Source organism: Anser cygnoides, chromosome 2, assembly GCF_040182565.1.
Source record: "Anser cygnoides isolate HZ-2024a breed goose chromosome 2, Taihu_goose_T2T_genome, whole genome shotgun sequence".
Classification (NCBI taxonomy): Eukaryota; Metazoa; Chordata; class Aves; order Anseriformes; family Anatidae; genus Anser; species Anser cygnoides.
In genome coordinates, this window is record NC_089874.1 from 162,756,443 (window position 1) to 162,775,116 (window position 18,674).

Below are 18,674 nucleotides of genomic sequence, written 5' to 3' on the forward strand. Positions count from 1 at the left end.
ATCACAGAGTCATATATGTAGGACGTCAGTCACTTCTCCGTAGAAGATGCTATGTAGGCACACAGGGGATATGCTCTCTATAAATCCACGCTGACTACTCTCCATCACTTTTCCGTACTTGAGAACACATTCTGGGAGGATTTCCTTCAGAACCTTCCCAGACTCTGACCTCAGGCTGACCAGGCTGCAGTTTCCCAGACATTCCTCCTTCATCTTTTGAACATAAGAGTGGGATGAGTCTCTTCCACTTTTCAGGAACCTCTCCCAGTCGCCGTGACTTTTCAAAGGTAACTGAGAGAGCTATTTATTGAAAACGTATCAGCCACGACACTCAGCATTTGCAGGTGCAGCCTGTCAGGTCCCACGGACTCCTGCATAACCAGCTACACAGCCTCCCCATCATCCTCGTCAACAAGCTCCAGTGGGACAGCCTACAAAACACTCACCTCGGCAGATCAGGGGCTGCACTTGCCATTCCCCAATCCTCGCAATGCAACCATCACCACTGGGGCCCCATGTTCACAGCTACAAGCAGCATACACACCTCCAGCTCCCCTCTAAAACGTCCATATCGTCTGTCTCAACGTTGAACACCACGCACAGAAATAGGATTCCCCCTTGACCCCCACCACAAAGAACAGCCTAAGGGACTCCCACCAAACTGCAGGAGGCCAAAGCCCCGGCTGTCAACATGCTGGCCCCACAAAAGGGAGCGCTACGGAGTCGCCAACGCAACCCTTTGGGAAGCATGGCAGGACTCCCAACGCACTTAGTCCTGTCAGCCCTAAGACAGGCCCGCGACTACAACATCCTGCTATGCAAACTCCCCTCCTCTGCCTCTTTTGACTGCGGCCCCAAGGACAAGACAGGGAGCCCACTTGCTCCCAGATACATCCTCTACCTACAAGATGACCACCAAGCCACCAATGCAGCACACCAAACAGGAAAGACAAGGGCTAAAAGCAGGCTCGTGAGTTGGGATGAAGGCACGGAGGGAGTGAATGTGATGCAAGTGGTAGCGCATCACGCCCAGCATACCTGAGAAGCCCTGACCAGCCTGCTGGGGATGCCAACAACGGGGGCCCCCTCCTCACAACAGAGCCACCGACCACACCTCAGGAGTGCCAAACCATGACCTCACTGACAACAATGCACTTCTCCCATGTCATGCATGCATCTTCTGCCAGCCCTTTAACGAACCTTCAGGAACTATCCCTTTAATACTCTCACTTGAAATGTTCCGCCACTTCCAACATCCTCAACAGGAGGAAATGAAGATGGAGCATTGTGGGGACAACACACCCCACCTCATTACTTGATGGGTTTTGGCATATAAGAGCAGCTCACGCCAAATGCTGTCATGCGCAAAGGCTCTCTCGCCCCGCGGGCACTCGTGACCCAGCATAAAAGCGGCCCTGCGCCTCGCACCCTCACACACTCCTCCCGACGCCTTCTCCTCTGCGCCCAACAAGGTGAGCCTAAGCCCCGCTCCCCCCCTTCACCCGCCACACTGGACCCATCTCTCCAGACTCTTTCTGCCCCCAGCCTCAACAGCCCTTCCGCTTCACCACCGCCATACTCCCCAAAGTCCCACCCTAGGCCTCCCCACTCCCTTGGCCTCCCCCAGCACCGCTTCTCACGCCCCCAACACCCTCTGACTTCCCAGCACCCTCTCTTCCAGGGACCTTCCGCACCACAGACATGTCCTGCTACGACATCTGCCGCCCCTGCGGACCCACCCCGCTGGCTAACAGCTGCAACGAGCCCTGTGTCAGGCAGTGCGAGGACTCCCACGTCGTCATCCAGCCTTCCACCGTGGTGGTCACCCTGCCAGGACCCATCCTCAGCTCCTTCCCCCAGAACACCGCCGTTGGATCCTCCGCATCAGCTGCCGTGGGCAGCAACCTCAGCTCCCAGGGAGTGCCCATCTCCTCCGGTGGCTTTGGAGGCTTTGGCCTTGGAGGCCTGGGCTGCTTCTCTGGCGGAAGGGCCTGCTACCCCTGCTAAGGACCCACACCAACACCCCTGACAGAAGCCTCCAACTCCATGCAAGCCAGCTCTTCGACTGAGGACGCACCTCTGCGCTCTTCATAGCGCACAGGCTCCCCAGCCTCGGCTCTTCTTCTCAGGGCACTCCGCACTCTAGCAGGGAACGGGGCCAGTCCATGCTGCCTGGAAACATGGCTGATGGACAGCCTACTCCTCTCTCACTTCCTTGTTCTCCTTCCACCGTCTTCCATGTCCAGTACTCTCCACTGCAATGGCTTACTCCCAGCTACAAACCCACCCGGCACCTCTCATGTGCTGATTCTATTGCAGTGCACGAAGACCTTGGGGCTCTGCGAAAACCTGCTGTACCATGGGACACAGGCTGATGGTTGCACTACTTGCACCACAGAACAGGTCCCTTCTACTCTGCAAGTGTTTGCACTCTTTTTTTCCACAATAAAGTTCTCGTGCATGTCAGCCTGTGATGTCTCCCCTTCCTTTCTGCTCCCAACACTCCTTCAACTTCACTCAACATTAAGCAGGGCTCAGCAGGCCGGCAGGGCCCAAGCCTGTTGCTGTTCAGGAAGCAGCTAGACAGCACTCTTACATGTACCCTGGTTTTTAAACAAGAGGAGTCACAGATTTGATGGACAGACCACTTAGCAGACAACTAATTGGCTGGATGAGCACATTCAAGGAGTAGCGGCCAACACTTCGATGCCCAGGTAGATAAAATGGAGGAGTGCTTTCTCTCAGGGGTCTGTCCTGGGACCTGTGTTATCTCACCTCCTTGCCCCTGACATACACAGTGGGATGGAGCGGGCCCTCAGCAAGTTTGCACATGGCACCAAGCTCTGTGGGGGGGCCGACACCTTAGAGGAAAGGGATGCCATCTGGAAGGACCTTGACAGGCTTGACAGGTGGGCCCAAGCAAACCTCAAGGAGTTCAACAAGGCCGAATGCAAAGTCCTGCATTTGGGTCGAGACAATCCCCAACATCAATACAGCCTGAGCAACGAGTGGATTGAGAGCAGCCCCACAGAGAATGACTTGGGGGTATTGGTGGAGAAACATCTCAATGTGAGCCAGCGATGTACACTCGCGGCCCAGAAAGCCAGCCATCTCCAGGGCTGCACCAATAGAAGTCAGCACGCACTGAACTACTCTTTCCCATTGGGATTTTCTGGACACCACCCCTGACAGACACCATCAAGACACTTCAATCAATGTCATAGAATGACGGTTGCGCCTCTGAGATGAGGCTGGATCTTGGGCTCACCAAATCCCCAACCATGGCTCTTTCTCAAAGAAACCCGTACTTCCTCAGCTTCTGAATGGCCATGTCATTGGAGCAATCATCAAAGCCTTTACTAAAGGCAAGGTAAGCAACAATTCCTGCTCTCCCCTTGTCCACCCAGCACGTCACTTCAACGTAGAAGACACTGAGAAGGCTCAAGTATGATCTGCTCTTTGTAGATCCATGCTGACTAGTCCCCATCTCTTTCTTACCGTTCATGGGCTTGTCAATGCTTTGCAGGAGGATTTCTTTCAAAACATTCCCAGCGACGGATGACAGAGTGACCAGCCTGCAGTTTCCCAGACCTTCCTTCGCCATCTTGTTGAACATCAGAGTGGGATGAGTCTATTCCAGTCTTCAGGAACCCAGTCACCAAGAACTTTCAAAGAAAGCTGAATGTAGCCTTGTGAAGATTTCAGCCAGGACTCTCAGCATTTGTGGGTGCAACCTGATAGGTCCTGTGCACTTAAGCACATCCAGTGGCACAGCCTCCCCGTCTTCCTCAGCAACACGCACCACTCACCTGTTGGACAGCCTGCAAAACACTCACCTTGGCTAAGCAGTGGAAGGCCTTGACATTCGCCCACACTTTGGAGTTGCAGACCACATGCCTCCAGTTCCGTCTGAAATGTCCAAATCACCTTTCAGAAAATCAAACACTGGGCAGAGAAATAGGTTTCTCCCTTGACACAAATGCCAAATATCACCCCCAATAACACAATGGCTCCCAGCTGGCCCTTTCTGACTGTACCTCTTGTCCTCCGCCTTTCATGAATCTCAGGGCCGCTCACGGACCTCCCCACCCAGCCCAAAACGTCCCATCAAGCAGAGCGTCAAGGCTTGACTTTTCTGGTGGCTTCGGCTTTGGAGGAAAGGCGAGGAAGCCTACGGTGTCAGGAAACATGGCCAGTGTAGGACCTACTCATCTCTCATTCCTTCTTTTCGTAGCACCCTCTTCTATGCCCGATACGCTCCACTGCAATGATTTCCTCACAGCCACAAAGCCCAGTGTGGCTGGGCCACACCACATAAATGCCATGCAAAGACCTCACTCATGACACCACACCTCAGCCAGCCTTTGGCCACATCATCTACCTGCCCTGCCATGCACCTTTCACAGAAATGCTCCAGCCTCTAATACTCTCACTTTGAAGGTGCCACCAGGACCCAACACCATGTCCTCAACAGGAGGAAATGAAAAGGTCGAGTTGTGGGAAGGACACCACACCCCACCTCATTACTTGCCAGGCTTTGGCATGCAAGAGCAGCTCACGCCAAATGCTGTCATGCGCAAAGGCTCTCTCGCCCCGCGGGCACTCAAGGACCAGCATAAAAGTCGGCCCTGCGCCTCTCACACTCACACACTCCTCCCGACGCCTTCTCCCCTGCGCCCAACAAGGTGAGCCTGAACCCCACCCCCTTCCTTCACCCGCCCCAACAGGCCTAGCTCTTCATACGCCCTCTGCCCCCAGCCTCAGCAGCCCTTCCGCCTCCCCACTGCCATGCTCCGCAAAACCCCAGGCCTCCCCACTCCCTTGGCTTCCCCCAGCACTGCTTCTCGTGCCCCCAACACCCTCCGACTTCCCAACACCCTCTCTTCCAGGGACCCTCCGCACCACAGACATGTCCTGCTACGACATCTGCCGCCCCTGCGGACCCACCCCGCTGGCTAACAGCTGCAACGAGCCCTGTGTCAGGCAGTGCGAGGACTCCCACGTCGCCATCCAGCCTTCCACCGTGGTGGTCACCCTGCCAGGACCCATCCTCAGCTCCTTCCCCCAGAACACCGCCGTTGGATCCTCCGCATCAGCTGCCGTGGGCAGCAACCTCAGCTCCCAGGGAGTGCCCATCTCCTCTGGAGGCTTTGGAGGATGGGGCCTTGGAGGCTGGGGCCTTGGAGGCCTGGGCTGCTTCTCTGGCAGAAGAGCCTGCTACCCCTGCTAAGGACCCACGCCAGCACCCCTGACAGCAGCTAACAATGCCCTGCAAGCCACTTCATGGACTGAGGATGCTCTCATCTCCGTGCTCTGGGAATAGCTCCCACACAAAATGCATAGCTGCTGATGGTCACTCTGCTTGCACCTCTGACCACGGCCCTTCTCTTTGTGCTCCTTCCTTTTCATGAGTCTTCCTCAATAAAGTTCTAATGCATGCCAGCCTGACACTCCTCCTTTCTTCACTCAACGCTCTTCAGCCAAAGGGACCTGGACAGGCTGCAGAAGCGGGCTCATGTGAACCACATGAGCTTCAACAAGTCCAAGTTCAAGGTGTTGCACCTGGGTCGGGGCAATCCCAGTCAGGAGGACAGACTGGGAGAAGAACTCATTGAGAGCAGCCCTGCAGAGATGGACTTGGGTTGTTCTGGTGGACCAAAGGCTCGACAGGACCCAGCAGTGCACGCCTGCAGCCCAGAAAGCCACCTGCACCCTGGGCTGCTTCAACAGAGGTGTGACCAGCAGGTCGAGGGACGTGATTGTCCCCCTCTGCTCTGTCCTCGTGAGGCACCACCTTGAGCACCTCCCCTATGAAAGAAGGCTCAGAGAGCTCGGGATGTTCAGCCTGGAGAAGTGCAGGCTCTGCGGAGACTTCCTTGAGACCTTTCAGTACTTGAAGGGGTCTTCTGAAAAAGACGGAGAACGTCTCTTTCCTTGGGTAGATAATGATAGGACAAGGGGGAATGGTCTTCAACTAAAAGAGGATAGATTTAGACTAGACATGAAAAGGAAATTCTTCACTGTGAGAGGATGAGGCACTGGAACAGGTTGCCAAGAGAAGTTGTGGTTACCCCAGGCGTGGAGGTGTTCAAGGCCAGCCTGGATGGGGCCTTGGCCAACGTGATCTGGTGGGTGGCATCCCTGCCTCCGGCAGGGGGCTGGAGTTAGATGATCCCTAAGGTCCCTTCCAAGGTGAGCCATTCTATGATTCTATGATGACTCCCACTTCACCCTGTATAAATACACGGTTCAAGATCAGGTTGAAAAGTGCCACAAGACCTCCCCTAGTGTTCTGTTTTTACGTGGCAAGGTTTTGGTAGTGGGGGCTGCAGGGGTGGCCTCTATGAGAACAATCCAGCAGTTGCCCCATGTTTGATAAGGGCCTCTTTCAGCCATCTACAAAGGGACCTGCCGCTGCCCAGTGCTGAGCCAATAAGCGATGTTTTTTGTGCCTCTGTGATCCTACACCTTCACAACAAACACTATCACAGAGTCATATATGTAGGACGTCAGTCACTTCTCCGTAGAAGATGCTATGTAGGCACACAGGGGATATGCTCTCTATAAATCCACGCTGACTACTCTCCATCACTTTTCCGTACTTGAGAACACATTCTGGGAGGATTTCCTTCAGAACCTTCCCAGACTCTGACCTCAGGCTGACCAGGCTGCAGTTTCCCAGACATTCCTCCTTCATCTTTTGAACATAAGAGTGGGATGAGTCTCTTCCACTTTTCAGGAACCTCTCCCAGTCGCCGTGACTTTTCAAAGGTAACTGAGAGAGCTATTTATTGAAAACGTATCAGCCACGACACTCAGCATTTGCAGGTGCAGCCTGTCAGGTCCCACGGACTCCTGCATAACCAGCTACACAGCCTCCCCATCATCCTCGTCAACAAGCTCCAGTGGGACAGCCTACAAAACACTCACCTCGGCAGATCAGGGGCTGCACTTGCCATTCCCCAATCCTCGCAATGCAACCATCACCACTGGGGCCCCATGTTCACAGCTACAAGCAGCATACACACCTCCAGCTCCCCTCTAAAACGTCCATATCGTCTGTCTCAACGTTGAACACCACGCACAGAAATAGGATTCCCCCTTGACCCCCACCACAAAGAACAGCCTAAGGGACTCCCACCAAACTGCAGGAGGCCAAAGCCCCGGCTGTCAACATGCTGGCCCCACAAAAGGGAGCGCTACGGAGTCGCCAACGCAACCCTTTGGGAAGCATGGCAGGACTCCCAACGCACTTAGTCCTGTCAGCCCTAAGACAGGCCCGCGACTACAACATCCTACTATGCAAACTCCCCTCCTCTGCCTCTTTTGACTGCGGCCCCAAGGACAAGACAGGGAGCCCACTTGCTCCCAGATACATCCTCTACCTACAAGATGACCACCAAGCCACCAATGCAGCACACCAAACAGGAAAGACAAGGGCTAAAAGCAGGCTCGTGAGTTGGGATGAAGGCACGGAGGGAGTGAATGTGATGCAAGTGGTAGCGCATCACGCCCAGCATACCTGAGAAGCCCTGACCAGCCTGCTGGGGATGCCAACAACGGGGGCCCCCTCCTCACAACAGAGCCACCGACCACACCTCAGGAGTGCCAAACCATGACCTCACTGACAACAATGCACTTCTCCCATGTCATGCATGCATCTTCTGCCAGCCCTTTAACGAACCTTCAGGAACTATCCCTTTAATACTCTCACTTGAAATGTTCCACCACTTCCAACATCCTCAACAGGAGGAAATGAAGATGGAGCATTGTGGGGACAACACACCCCACCTCATTACTTGATGGGTTTTGGCATATAAGAGCAGCTCACGCCAAATGCTGTCATGCGCAAAGGCTCTCTCGCCCCGCGGGCACTCGTGACCCAGCATAAAAGCGGCCCTGCGCCTCGCACCCTCACACACTCCTCCCGACGCCTTCTCCTCTGCGCCCAACAAGGTGAGCCTAAGCCCCGCTCCCCCCCTTCACCCGCCACACTGGACCCATCTCTCCAGACTCTTTCTGCCCCCAGCCTCAACAGCCCTTCCGCTTCACCACCGCCATACTCCCCAAAGTCCCACCCTAGGCCTCCCCACTCCCTTGGCCTCCCCCAGCACCGCTCCTCACGCCCCCAACACCCTCTGACTTCCCAGCACCCTCTCTTCCAGGGACCTTCCGCACCACAGACATGTCCTGCTACGACATCTGCCGCCCCTGCGGACCCACCCCGCTGGCTAACAGCTGCAACGAGCCCTGTGTCAGGCAGTGCGAGGACTCCCACGTCGTCATCCAGCCTTCCACCGTGGTGGTCACCCTGCCAGGACCCATCCTCAGCTCCTTCCCCCAGAACACCGCCGTTGGATCCTCCGCATCAGCTGCCGTGGGCAGCAACCTCAGCTCCCAGGGAGTGCCCATCTCCTCCGGTGGCTTTGGAGGCTTTGGCCTTGGAGGCCTGGGCTGCTTCTCTGGCGGAAGGGCCTGCTACCCCTGCTAAGGACCCACACCAACACCCCTGACAGAAGCCTCCAACTCCATGCAAGCCAGCTCTTCGACTGAGGACGCACCTCCGTGCTCTTCATAGCGCACAGGCTCCCCAGCCTCGGCTCTTCTTCTCAGGGCACTCCGCACTCTAGCAGGGAACGGGGCCAGTCCATGCTGCCTGGAAACATGGCTGATGGACAGCCTACTCCTCTCTCACTTCCTTGTTCTCCTTCCACCGTCTTCCATGTCCAGTACTCTCCACTGCAATGGCTTACTCCCAGCTACAAACCCACCCGGCACCTCTCATGTGCTGATTCTATTGCAGTGCACGAAGACCTTGGGGCTCTGCGAAAACCTGCTGTACCATGGGACACAGGCTGATGGTTGCACTACTTGCACCACAGAACAGGTCCCTTCTACTCTGCAAGTGTTTGCACTCTTTTTTTCCACAATAAAGTTCTCGTGCATGTCAGCCTGTGATGTCTCCCCTTCCTTTCTGCTCCCAACACTCCTTCAACTTCACTCAACATTAAGCAGGGCTCAGCAGGCCGGCAGGGCCCAAGCCTGTTGCTGTTCAGGAAGCAGCTAGACAGCACTCTTACATGTACCCTGGTTTTTAAACAAGAGGAGTCACAGATTTGATGGACAGACCACTTAGCAGACAACTAATTGGCTGGATGAGCACATTCAAGGAGTAGCGGCCAACACTTCGATGCCCAGGTAGATAAAATGGAGGAGTGCTTTCTCTCAGGGGTCTGTCCTGGGACCTGTGTTATCTCACCTCCTTGCCCCTGACATACACAGTGGGATGGAGCGGGCCCTCAGCAAGTTTGCACATGGCACCAAGCTCTGTGGGGGGGCCGACACCTTAGAGGAAAGGGATGCCATCTGGAAGGACCTTGACAGGCTTGACAGGTGGGCCCAAGCAAACCTCAAGGAGTTCAACAAGGCCGAATGCAAAGTCCTGCATTTGGGTCGAGACAATCCCCAACATCAATACAGCCTGAGCAACGAGTGGATTGAGAGCAGCCCCACAGAGAATGACTTGGGGGTATTGGTGGAGAAACATCTCAATGTGAGCCAGCGATGTACACTCGCGGCCCAGAAAGCCAGCCATCTCCAGGGCTGCACCAATAGAAGTCAGCACGCACTGAACTACTCTTTCCCATTGGGATTTTCTGGACACCACCCCTGACAGACACCATCAAGACACTTCAATCAATGTCATAGAATGACGGTTGCGCCTCTGAGATGAGGCTGGATCTTGGGCTCACCAAATCCCCAACCATGGCTCTTTCTCAAAGAAACCCGTACTTCCTCAGCTTCTGAATGGCCATGTCATTGGAGCAATCATCAAAGCCTTTACTAAAGGCAAGGTAAGCAACAATTCCTGCTCTCCCCTTGTCCACCCAGCACGTCACTTCAACGTAGAAGACACTGAGAAGGCTCAAGTATGATCTGCTCTTTGTAGATCCATGCTGACTAGTCCCCATCTCTTTCTTACCGTTCATGGGCTTGTCAATGCTTTGCAGGAGGATTTCTTTCAAAACATTCCCAGCGACGGATGACAGAGTGACCAGCCTGCAGTTTCCCAGACCTTCCTTCGCCATCTTGTTGAACATCAGAGTGGGATGAGTCTATTCCAGTCTTCAGGAACCCAGTCACCAAGAACTTTCAAAGAAAGCTGAATGTAGCCTTGTGAAGATTTCAGCCAGGACTCTCAGCATTTGTGGGTGCAACCTGATAGGTCCTGTGCACTTAAGCACATCCAGTGGCACAGCCTCCCCGTCTTCCTCAGCAACACGCACCACTCACCTGTTGGACAGCCTGCAAAACACTCACCTTGGCTAAGCAGTGGAAGGCCTTGACATTCGCCCACACTTTGGAGTTGCAGACCACATGCCTCCAGTTCCGTCTGAAATGTCCAAATCACCTTTCAGAAAATCAAACACTGGGCAGAGAAATAGGTTTCTCCCTTGACACAAATGCCAAATATCACCCCCAATAACACAATGGCTCCCAGCTGGCCCTTTCTGACTGTACCTCTTGTCCTCCGCCTTTCATGAATCTCAGGGCCGCTCACGGACCTCCCCACCCAGCCCAAAACGTCCCATCAAGCAGAGCGTCAAGGCTTGACTTTTCTGGTGGCTTCGGCTTTGGAGGAAAGGCGAGGAAGCCTACGGTGTCAGGAAACATGGCCAGTGTAGGACCTACTCATCTCTCATTCCTTCTTTTCGTAGCACCCTCTTCTATGCCCGATACGCTCCACTGCAATGATTTCCTCACAGCCACAAAGCCCAGTGTGGCTGGGCCACACCACATAAATGCCATGCAAAGACCTCACTCATGACACCACACCTCAGCCAGCCTTTGGCCACATCATCTACCTGCCCTGCCATGCACCTTTCACAGAAATGCTCCAGCCTCTAATACTCTCACTTTGAAGGTGCCACCAGGACCCAACACCATGTCCTCAACAGGAGGAAATGAAAAGGTCGAGTTGTGGGAAGGACACCACACCCCACCTCATTACTTGCCAGGCTTTGGCATGCAAGAGCAGCTCACGCCAAATGCTGTCATGCGCAAAGGCTCTCTCGCCCCGCGGGCACTCAAGGACCAGCATAAAAGTCGGCCCTGCGCCTCTCACACTCACACACTCCTCCCGACGCCTTCTCCCCTGCGCCCAACAAGGTGAGCCTGAACCCCACCCCCTTCCTTCACCCGCCCCAACAGGCCTAGCTCTTCATACGCCCTCTGCCCCCAGCCTCAGCAGCCCTTCCGCCTCCCCACTGCCATGCTCCGCAAAACCCCAGGCCTCCCCACTCCCTTGGCTTCCCCCAGCACTGCTTCTCGTGCCCCCAACACCCTCCGACTTCCCAACACCCTCTCTTCCAGGGACCCTCCGCACCACAGACATGTCCTGCTACGACATCTGCCGCCCCTGCGGACCCACCCCGCTGGCTAACAGCTGCAACGAGCCCTGTGTCAGGCAGTGCGAGGACTCCCACGTCGCCATCCAGCCTTCCACCGTGGTGGTCACCCTGCCAGGACCCATCCTCAGCTCCTTCCCCCAGAACACCGCCGTTGGATCCTCCGCATCAGCTGCCGTGGGCAGCAACCTCAGCTCCCAGGGAGTGCCCATCTCCTCTGGAGGCTTTGGAGGATGGGGCCTTGGAGGCTGGGGCCTTGGAGGCCTGGGCTGCTTCTCTGGCAGAAGAGCCTGCTACCCCTGCTAAGGACCCACGCCAGCACCCCTGACAGCAGCTAACAATGCCCTGCAAGCCACTTCATGGACTGAGGATGCTCTCATCTCCGTGCTCTGGGAATAGCCCCCACACAAAATGCATAGCTGCTGATGGTCACTCTGCTTGCACCTCTGACCACGGCCCTTCTCTTTGTGCTCCTTCCTTTTCATGAGTCTTCCTCAATAAAGTTCTAATGCATGCCAGCCTGACACTCCTCCTTTCTTCACTCAACGCTCTTCAGCCAAAGGGACCTGGACAGGCTGCAGAAGCGGGCTCATGTGAACCACATGAGCTTCAACAAGTCCAAGTTCAAGGTGTTGCACCTGGGTCGGGGCAATCCCAGTCAGGAGGACAGACTGGGAGAAGAACTCATTGAGAGCAGCCCTGCAGAGATGGACTTGGGTTGTTCTGGTGGACCAAAGGCTCGACAGGACCCAGCAGTGCACGCCTGCAGCCCAGAAAGCCACCTGCACCCTGGGCTGCTTCAACAGAGGTGTGACCAGCAGGTCGAGGGACGTGATTGTCCCCCTCTGCTCTGTCCTCGTGAGGCACCACCTTGAGCACCTCCCCTATGAAAGAAGGCTCAGAGAGCTCGGGATGTTCAGCCTGGAGAAGTGCAGGCTCTGCGGAGACTTCCTTGAGACCTTTCAGTACTTGAAGGGGTCTTCTGAAAAAGACGGAGAACGTCTCTTTCCTTGGGTAGATAATGATAGGACAAGGGGGAATGGTCTTCAACTAAAAGAGGATAGATTTAGACTAGACATGAAAAGGAAATTCTTCACTGTGAGAGGATGAGGCACTGGAACAGGTTGCCAAGAGAAGTTGTGGTTACCCCAGGCGTGGAGGTGTTCAAGGCCAGCCTGGATGGGGCCTTGGCCAACGTGATCTGGTGGGTGGCGTCCCTGCCTCCGGCAGGGGGCTGGCGTTAGATGATCCCTAAGGTCCCTTCCAAGGTGAGCCATTCTATGATTCTATGATGACTCCCACTTCACCCTGTATAAATACACGGTTCAAGATCAGGTTGAAAAGTGCCACAAGACCTCCCCTAGTGTTCTGTTTTTACGTGGCAAGGTTTTGGTAGTGGGGGCTGCAGGGGTGGCCTCTATGAGAACAATCCAGCAGTTGCCCCATGTTTGATAAGGGCCTCTTTCAGCCATCTACAAAGGGACCTGCCGCTGCCCAGTGCTGAGCCAATAAGCGATGTTTTTTGTGCCTCTGTGATCCTACACCTTCACAACAAACACTATCACAGAGTCATATATGTAGGACGTCAGTCACTTCTCCGTAGAAGATGCTATGTAGGCACACAGGGGATATGCTCTCTATAAATCCACGCTGACTACTCTCCATCACTTTTCCGTACTTGAGAACACATTCTGGGAGGATTTCCTTCAGAACCTTCCCAGACTCTGACCTCAGGCTGACCAGGCTGCAGTTTCCCAGACATTCCTCCTTCATCTTTTGAACATAAGAGTGGGATGAGTCTCTTCCACTTTTCAGGAACCTCTCCCAGTCGCCGTGACTTTTCAAAGGTAACTGAGAGAGCTATTTATTGAAAACGTATCAGCCACGACACTCAGCATTTGCAGGTGCAGCCTGTCAGGTCCCACGGACTCCTGCATAACCAGCTACACAGCCTCCCCATCATCCTCGTCAACAAGCTCCAGTGGGACAGCCTACAAAACACTCACCTCGGCAGATCAGGGGCTGCACTTGCCATTCCCCAATCCTCGCAATGCAACCATCACCACTGGGGCCCCATGTTCACAGCTACAAGCAGCATACACACCTCCAGCTCCCCTCTAAAACGTCCATATCGTCTGTCTCAACGTTGAACACCACGCACAGAAATAGGATTCCCCCTTGACCCCCACCACAAAGAACAGCCTAAGGGACTCCCACCAAACTGCAGGAGGCCAAAGCCCCGGCTGTCAACATGCTGGCCCCACAAAAGGGAGCGCTACGGAGTCGCCAACGCAACCCTTTGGGAAGCATGGCAGGACTCCCAACGCACTTAGTCCTGTCAGCCCTAAGACAGGCCCGCGACTACAACATCCTGCTATGCAAACTCCCCTCCTCTGCCTCTTTTGACTGCGGCCCCAAGGACAAGACAGGGAGCCCACTTGCTCCCAGATACATCCTCTACCTACAAGATGACCACCAAGCCACCAATGCAGCACACCAAACAGGAAAGACAAGGGCTAAAAGCAGGCTCGTGAGTTGGGATGAAGGCACGGAGGGAGTGAATGTGATGCAAGTGGTAGCGCATCACGCCCAGCATACCTGAGAAGCCCTGACCAGCCTGCTGGGGATGCCAACAACGGGGGCCCCCTCCTCACAACAGAGCCACCGACCACACCTCAGGAGTGCCAAACCATGACCTCACTGACAACAATGCACTTCTCCCATGTCATGCATGCATCTTCTGCCAGCCCTTTAACGAACCTTCAGGAACTATCCCTTTAATACTCTCACTTGAAATGTTCCGCCACTTCCAACATCCTCAACAGGAGGAAATGAAGATGGAGCATTGTGGGGACAACACACCCCACCTCATTACTTGATGGGTTTTGGCATATAAGAGCAGCTCACGCCAAATGCTGTCATGCGCAAAGGCTCTCTCGCCCCGCGGGCACTCGTGACCCAGCATAAAAGCGGCCCTGCGCCTCGCACCCTCACACACTCCTCCCGACGCCTTCTCCTCTGCGCCCAACAAGGTGAGCCTAAGCCCCGCTCCCCCCCTTCACCCGCCACACTGGACCCATCTCTCCAGACTCTTTCTGCCCCCAGCCTCAACAGCCCTTCCGCTTCACCACCGCCATACTCCCCAAAGTCCCACCCTAGGCCTCCCCACTCCCTTGGCCTCCCCCAGCACCGCTCCTCACGCCCCCAACACCCTCTGACTTCCCAGCACCCTCTCTTCCAGGGACCTTCCGCACCACAGACATGTCCTGCTACGACATCTGCCGCCCCTGCGGACCCACCCCGCTGGCTAACAGCTGCAACGAGCCCTGTGTCAGGCAGTGCGAGGACTCCCACGTCGTCATCCAGCCTTCCACCGTGGTGGTCACCCTGCCAGGACCCATCCTCAGCTCCTTCCCCCAGAACACCGCCGTTGGATCCTCCGCATCAGCTGCCGTGGGCAGCAACCTCAGCTCCCAGGGAGTGCCCATCTCCTCCGGTGGCTTTGGAGGCTTTGGCCTTGGAGGCCTGGGCTGCTTCTCTGGCGGAAGGGCCTGCTACCCCTGCTAAGGACCCACACCAACACCCCTGACAGAAGCCTCCAACTCCATGCAAGCCAGCTCTTCGACTGAGGACGCACCTCCGCGCTCTTCATAGCGCACAGGCTCCCCAGCCTCGGCTCTTCTTCTCAGGGCACTCCGCACTCTAGCAGGGAACGGGGCCAGTCCATGCTGCCTGGAAACATGGCTGATGGACAGCCTACTCCTCTCTCACTTCCTTGTTCTCCTTCCACCGTCTTCCATGTCCAGTACTCTCCACTGCAATGGCTTACTCCCAGCTACAAACCCACCCGGCACCTCTCATGTGCTGATTCTATTGCAGTGCACGAAGACCTTGGGGCTCTGCGAAAACCTGCTGTACCATGGGACACAGGCTGATGGTTGCACTACTTGCACCACAGAACAGGTCCCTTCTACTCTGCAAGTGTTTGCACTCTTTTTTTCCACAATAAAGTTCTCGTGCATGTCAGCCTGTGATGTCTCCCCTTCCTTTCTGCTCCCAACACTCCTTCAACTTCACTCAACATTAAGCAGGGCTCAGCAGGCCGGCAGGGCCCAAGCCTGTTGCTGTTCAGGAAGCAGCTAGACAGCACTCTTACATGTATCCTGGTTTTTAAACAAGAGGAGTCACAGATTTGATGGACAGACCACTTAGCAGACAACTAATTGGCTGGATGAGCACATTCAAGGAGTAGCGGCCAACACTTCGATGCCCAGGTAGATAAAATGGAGGAGTGCTTTCTCTCAGGGGTCTGTCCTGGGACCTGTGTTATCTCACCTCCTTGCCCCTGACATACACAGTGGGATGGAGCGGGCCCTCAGCAAGTTTGCACATGGCACCAAGCTCTGTGGGGGGGCCGACACCTTAGAGGAAAGGGATGCCATCTGGAAGGACCTTGACAGGCTTGACAGGTGGGCCCAAGCAAACCTCAAGGAGTTCAACAAGGCCGAATGCAAAGTCCTGCATTTGGGTCGAGACAATCCCCAACATCAATACAGCCTGAGCAACGAGTGGATTGAGAGCAGCCCCACAGAGAATGACTTGGGGGTATTGGTGGAGAAACACCTCAATGTGAGCCAGCGATGTATACTCGCGGCCCAGAAAGCCAGCCATCTCCAGGGCTGCACCAATAGAAGTCAGCACGCACTGAACTACTCTCTTTCCCATTGGGATTTTCTGGACACCACCCCTGACAGATACCATCAAGACACTTCAATCAACGTCATAGAATGACGGTTGCGCCTCTGAGATGAGGCTGGATCTTGGGCTCACCAAATCCCCAACCATGGCTCTTTCTCAAAGAGACCCGTACTTCCTCAGCTTCTGAATGGCCATGTCATTGGAGCAATCATCAAAGCCTTTACTAAAGGCAAGGTAAGCAACAATTCCTGCTCTCCCCTTGTCCACCCAGCACGTCACTTCAACGTAGAAGACACTGAGAAGGCTCAAGTATGATCTGCTCTTTGTAGATCCATGCTGACTAGTCCCCATCTCTTTCTTACCGTTCATGGGCTTGTCAATGCTTTGCAGGAGGATTTCTTTCAAAACATTCCCAGCGACGGATGACAGAGTGACCAGCCTGCAGTTTCCCAGACCTTCCTTCTCCATCTTGTTGAACATCAGAGTGGGATGAGTCTATTCCAGTCTTCAGGAACCCAGTCACCAAGAACTTTCAAAGAAAGCTGAATGTAGCCTTGTGAAGATTTCAGCCAGGACTCTCAGCATTTGTGGGTGCAACCTGATAGGTCCTGTGCACTTAAGCACATCCAGTGGCACAGCCTCCCCGTCTTCCTCAGCAACACGCACCACTCACCTGTTGGACAGCCTGCAAAACACTCACCTTGGCTAAGCAGTGGAAGGCCTTGACATTCGCCCACACTTTGGAGTTGCAGACCACATGCCTCCAGTTCCGTCTGAAATGTCCAAATCACCTTTCAGAAAATCAAACACTGGGCAGAGAAATAGGTTTCTCCCTTGACACAAATGCCAAATATCACCCCCAATAACACAATGGCTCCCAGCTGGCCCTTTCTGACTGTACCTCTTGTCCTCCGCCTTTCATGAATCTCAGGGCCGCTCACGGACCTCCCCACCCAGCCCAAAACGTCCCATCAAGCAGAGCGTCAAGGCTTGACTTTTCTGGTGGCTTCGGCTTTGGAGGAAAGGCGAGGAAGCCTACGGTGTCAGGAAACATGGCCAGTGTAGGACCTACTCATCTCTCATTCCTTCTTTTCGTAGCACCCTCTTCTATGCCCGATATGCTCCACTGCAATGATTTCCTCACAGCCACAGAGCCCAGTGTGGCTGGGCCACACCACATAAATGCCATGCAAAGACCTCACTCATGACACCACACCTCAGCCAGCCTTTGGCCACATCATCTACCTGCCCTGCCATGCACCTTTCACAGAAATGCTCCAGCCTCTAATACTCTCACTTTGAAGGTGCCACCAGGACCCAACACCATGTCCTCAACAGGAGGAAATGAAAAGGTCGAGTTGTGGGAAGGACACCACACCCCACCTCATTACTTGCCAGGCTTTGGCATGCAAGAGCAGCTCACGCCAAATGCTGTCATGCGCAAAGGCTCTCTCGCCCCGCGGGCACTCAAGGACCAGCATAAAAGTCGGCCCTGCGCCTCTCACACTCACACACTCCTCCCGACGCCTTCTCCCCTGCGCCCAACAAGGTGAGCCTGAACCCCACCCCCTTCCTTCACCCGCCCCAACAGGCCTAGCTCTCCATACGCCCTCTGCCCCCAGCCTCAGCAGCCCTTCCGCCTCCCCACTGCCATGCTCCGCAAAACCCCAGGCCTCCCCACTCCCTTGGCTTCCCCCAGCACTGCTTCTCGTGCCCCCAACACCCTCCGACTTCCCAACACCCTCTCTTCCAGGGACCCTCCGCACCACAGACATGTCCTGCTACGACATCTGCCGCCCCTGCGGACCCACCCCGCTGGCTAACAGCTGCAACGAGCCCTGTGTCAGGCAGTGCGAGGACTCCCACGTCGCCATCCAGCCTTCCACCGTGGTGGTCACCCTGCCAGGACCCATCCTCAGCTCCTTCCCCCAGAACACCGCCGTTGGATCCTCCGCATCAGCTGCCGTGGGCAGCAACCTCAGCTCCCAGGGAGTGCCCATCTCCTCCGGTGGCTTTGGAGGCTTTGGCCTTGGAGGCCTGGGCTGCTTCTCTGGCGGAAGGGCCTGCTACCCCTGCTAAGGACCCACACCAACACCCCTGACAGAAGCCTCCAACTCCATGCAAGCCAGCTCTTCGACTGAGGACGCACCTCCGCGCTCTTCATAGCGCACAGGCTCCCCAGCCTCGGCTCTTCTTCTCAGGGCACTCCGCACTCTAGCAGGGAACGGGGCCAGTCCATGCTGCCTGGAAACATGGCTGATGGACAGCCTACTCCTCTCTCACTTCCTTGTTCTCCTTCCACCGTCTTCCATGTCCAGTACTCTCCACTGCAATGGCTTACTCCCAGCTACAAACCCACCCGGCACCTCTCATGTGCTGATTCTATTGCAGTGCACGAAGACCTTGGGGCTCTGCGAAAACCTGCTGTACCATGGGACACAGGCTGATGGTTGCACTACTTGCACCACAGAACAGGTCCCTTCTACTCTGCAAGTGTTTGCACTCTTTTTTTCCACAATAAAGTTCTCGTGCATGTCAGCCTGTGATGTCTCCCCTTCCTTTCTGCTC

The 18,674-nt window shown here is 55.2% G+C and overlaps 4 protein-coding genes across 4 annotated transcripts; all 4 read left to right on the forward strand.

Annotated features, from left to right (window-relative positions):
• Positions 1–1,328: 1,328 nt before the first annotated feature.
• Positions 1,329–2,191, forward strand: LOC136789832 (feather keratin 1-like). The gene is made up of 2 exons (XM_066990839.1): positions 1,329–1,472; positions 1,682–2,191. The coding sequence occupies exons 1-2, from the start codon at positions 1,361–1,363 to the stop codon at positions 2,005–2,007; spliced, it is 438 nt and encodes a 145-aa protein (XP_066846940.1). The 5' UTR covers positions 1,329–1,360; the 3' UTR covers positions 2,008–2,191.
• A 5,681-nt stretch (positions 2,192–7,872) lies between these two features.
• Positions 7,873–8,559, forward strand: LOC136789965 (feather keratin 1-like). The gene is made up of 2 exons (XM_066991295.1): positions 7,873–7,956; positions 8,166–8,559. The coding sequence occupies exon 2, from the start codon at positions 8,186–8,188 to the stop codon at positions 8,489–8,491; it is 306 nt and encodes a 101-aa protein (XP_066847396.1). The 5' UTR covers positions 7,873–7,956; positions 8,166–8,185; the 3' UTR covers positions 8,492–8,559.
• A 5,737-nt stretch (positions 8,560–14,296) lies between these two features.
• LOC136789833 (feather keratin 1-like) lies at positions 14,297–15,228 on the forward strand. The gene is made up of 2 exons (XM_066990840.1): positions 14,297–14,440; positions 14,650–15,228. Exons 1-2 carry the CDS (start codon positions 14,329–14,331, stop codon positions 14,973–14,975), a joined length of 438 nt encoding a protein of 145 aa, XP_066846941.1. The 5' UTR covers positions 14,297–14,328; the 3' UTR covers positions 14,976–15,228.
• A 2,570-nt stretch (positions 15,229–17,798) lies between these two features.
• Positions 17,799–18,438, forward strand: LOC136789966 (feather keratin 1-like). Its single transcript, XM_066991296.1, has one exon. The coding sequence runs from the start codon at positions 17,880–17,882 to the stop codon at positions 18,183–18,185; it is 306 nt and encodes a 101-aa protein (XP_066847397.1). The 5' UTR covers positions 17,799–17,879; the 3' UTR covers positions 18,186–18,438.
• Positions 18,439–18,674: the final 236 nt, after the last annotated feature.

Excerpts from the sequence above, each read along its gene's own strand:
- LOC136789832 (XM_066990839.1), top strand. The coding sequence starts at position 1,361 with ATGCGCAAAGGCTCTCTCGCCCCGCGGGCACTCGTGACCCAGCATAAA. Across the intron at positions 1,473-1,681 it reads TCTCCTCTGCGCCCAACAAG|GGACCTTCCGCACCACAGAC; the intron begins GTGAGCCTAAGC and ends CCTCTCTTCCAG.
- LOC136789965 (XM_066991295.1), top strand. The coding sequence starts at position 8,186 with ATGTCCTGCTACGACATCTGCCGCCCCTGCGGACCCACCCCGCTGGCT.
- LOC136789833 (XM_066990840.1), top strand. The coding sequence starts at position 14,329 with ATGCGCAAAGGCTCTCTCGCCCCGCGGGCACTCGTGACCCAGCATAAA. Across the intron at positions 14,441-14,649 it reads TCTCCTCTGCGCCCAACAAG|GGACCTTCCGCACCACAGAC; the intron begins GTGAGCCTAAGC and ends CCTCTCTTCCAG.
- LOC136789966 (XM_066991296.1), top strand. The coding sequence starts at position 17,880 with ATGTCCTGCTACGACATCTGCCGCCCCTGCGGACCCACCCCGCTGGCT.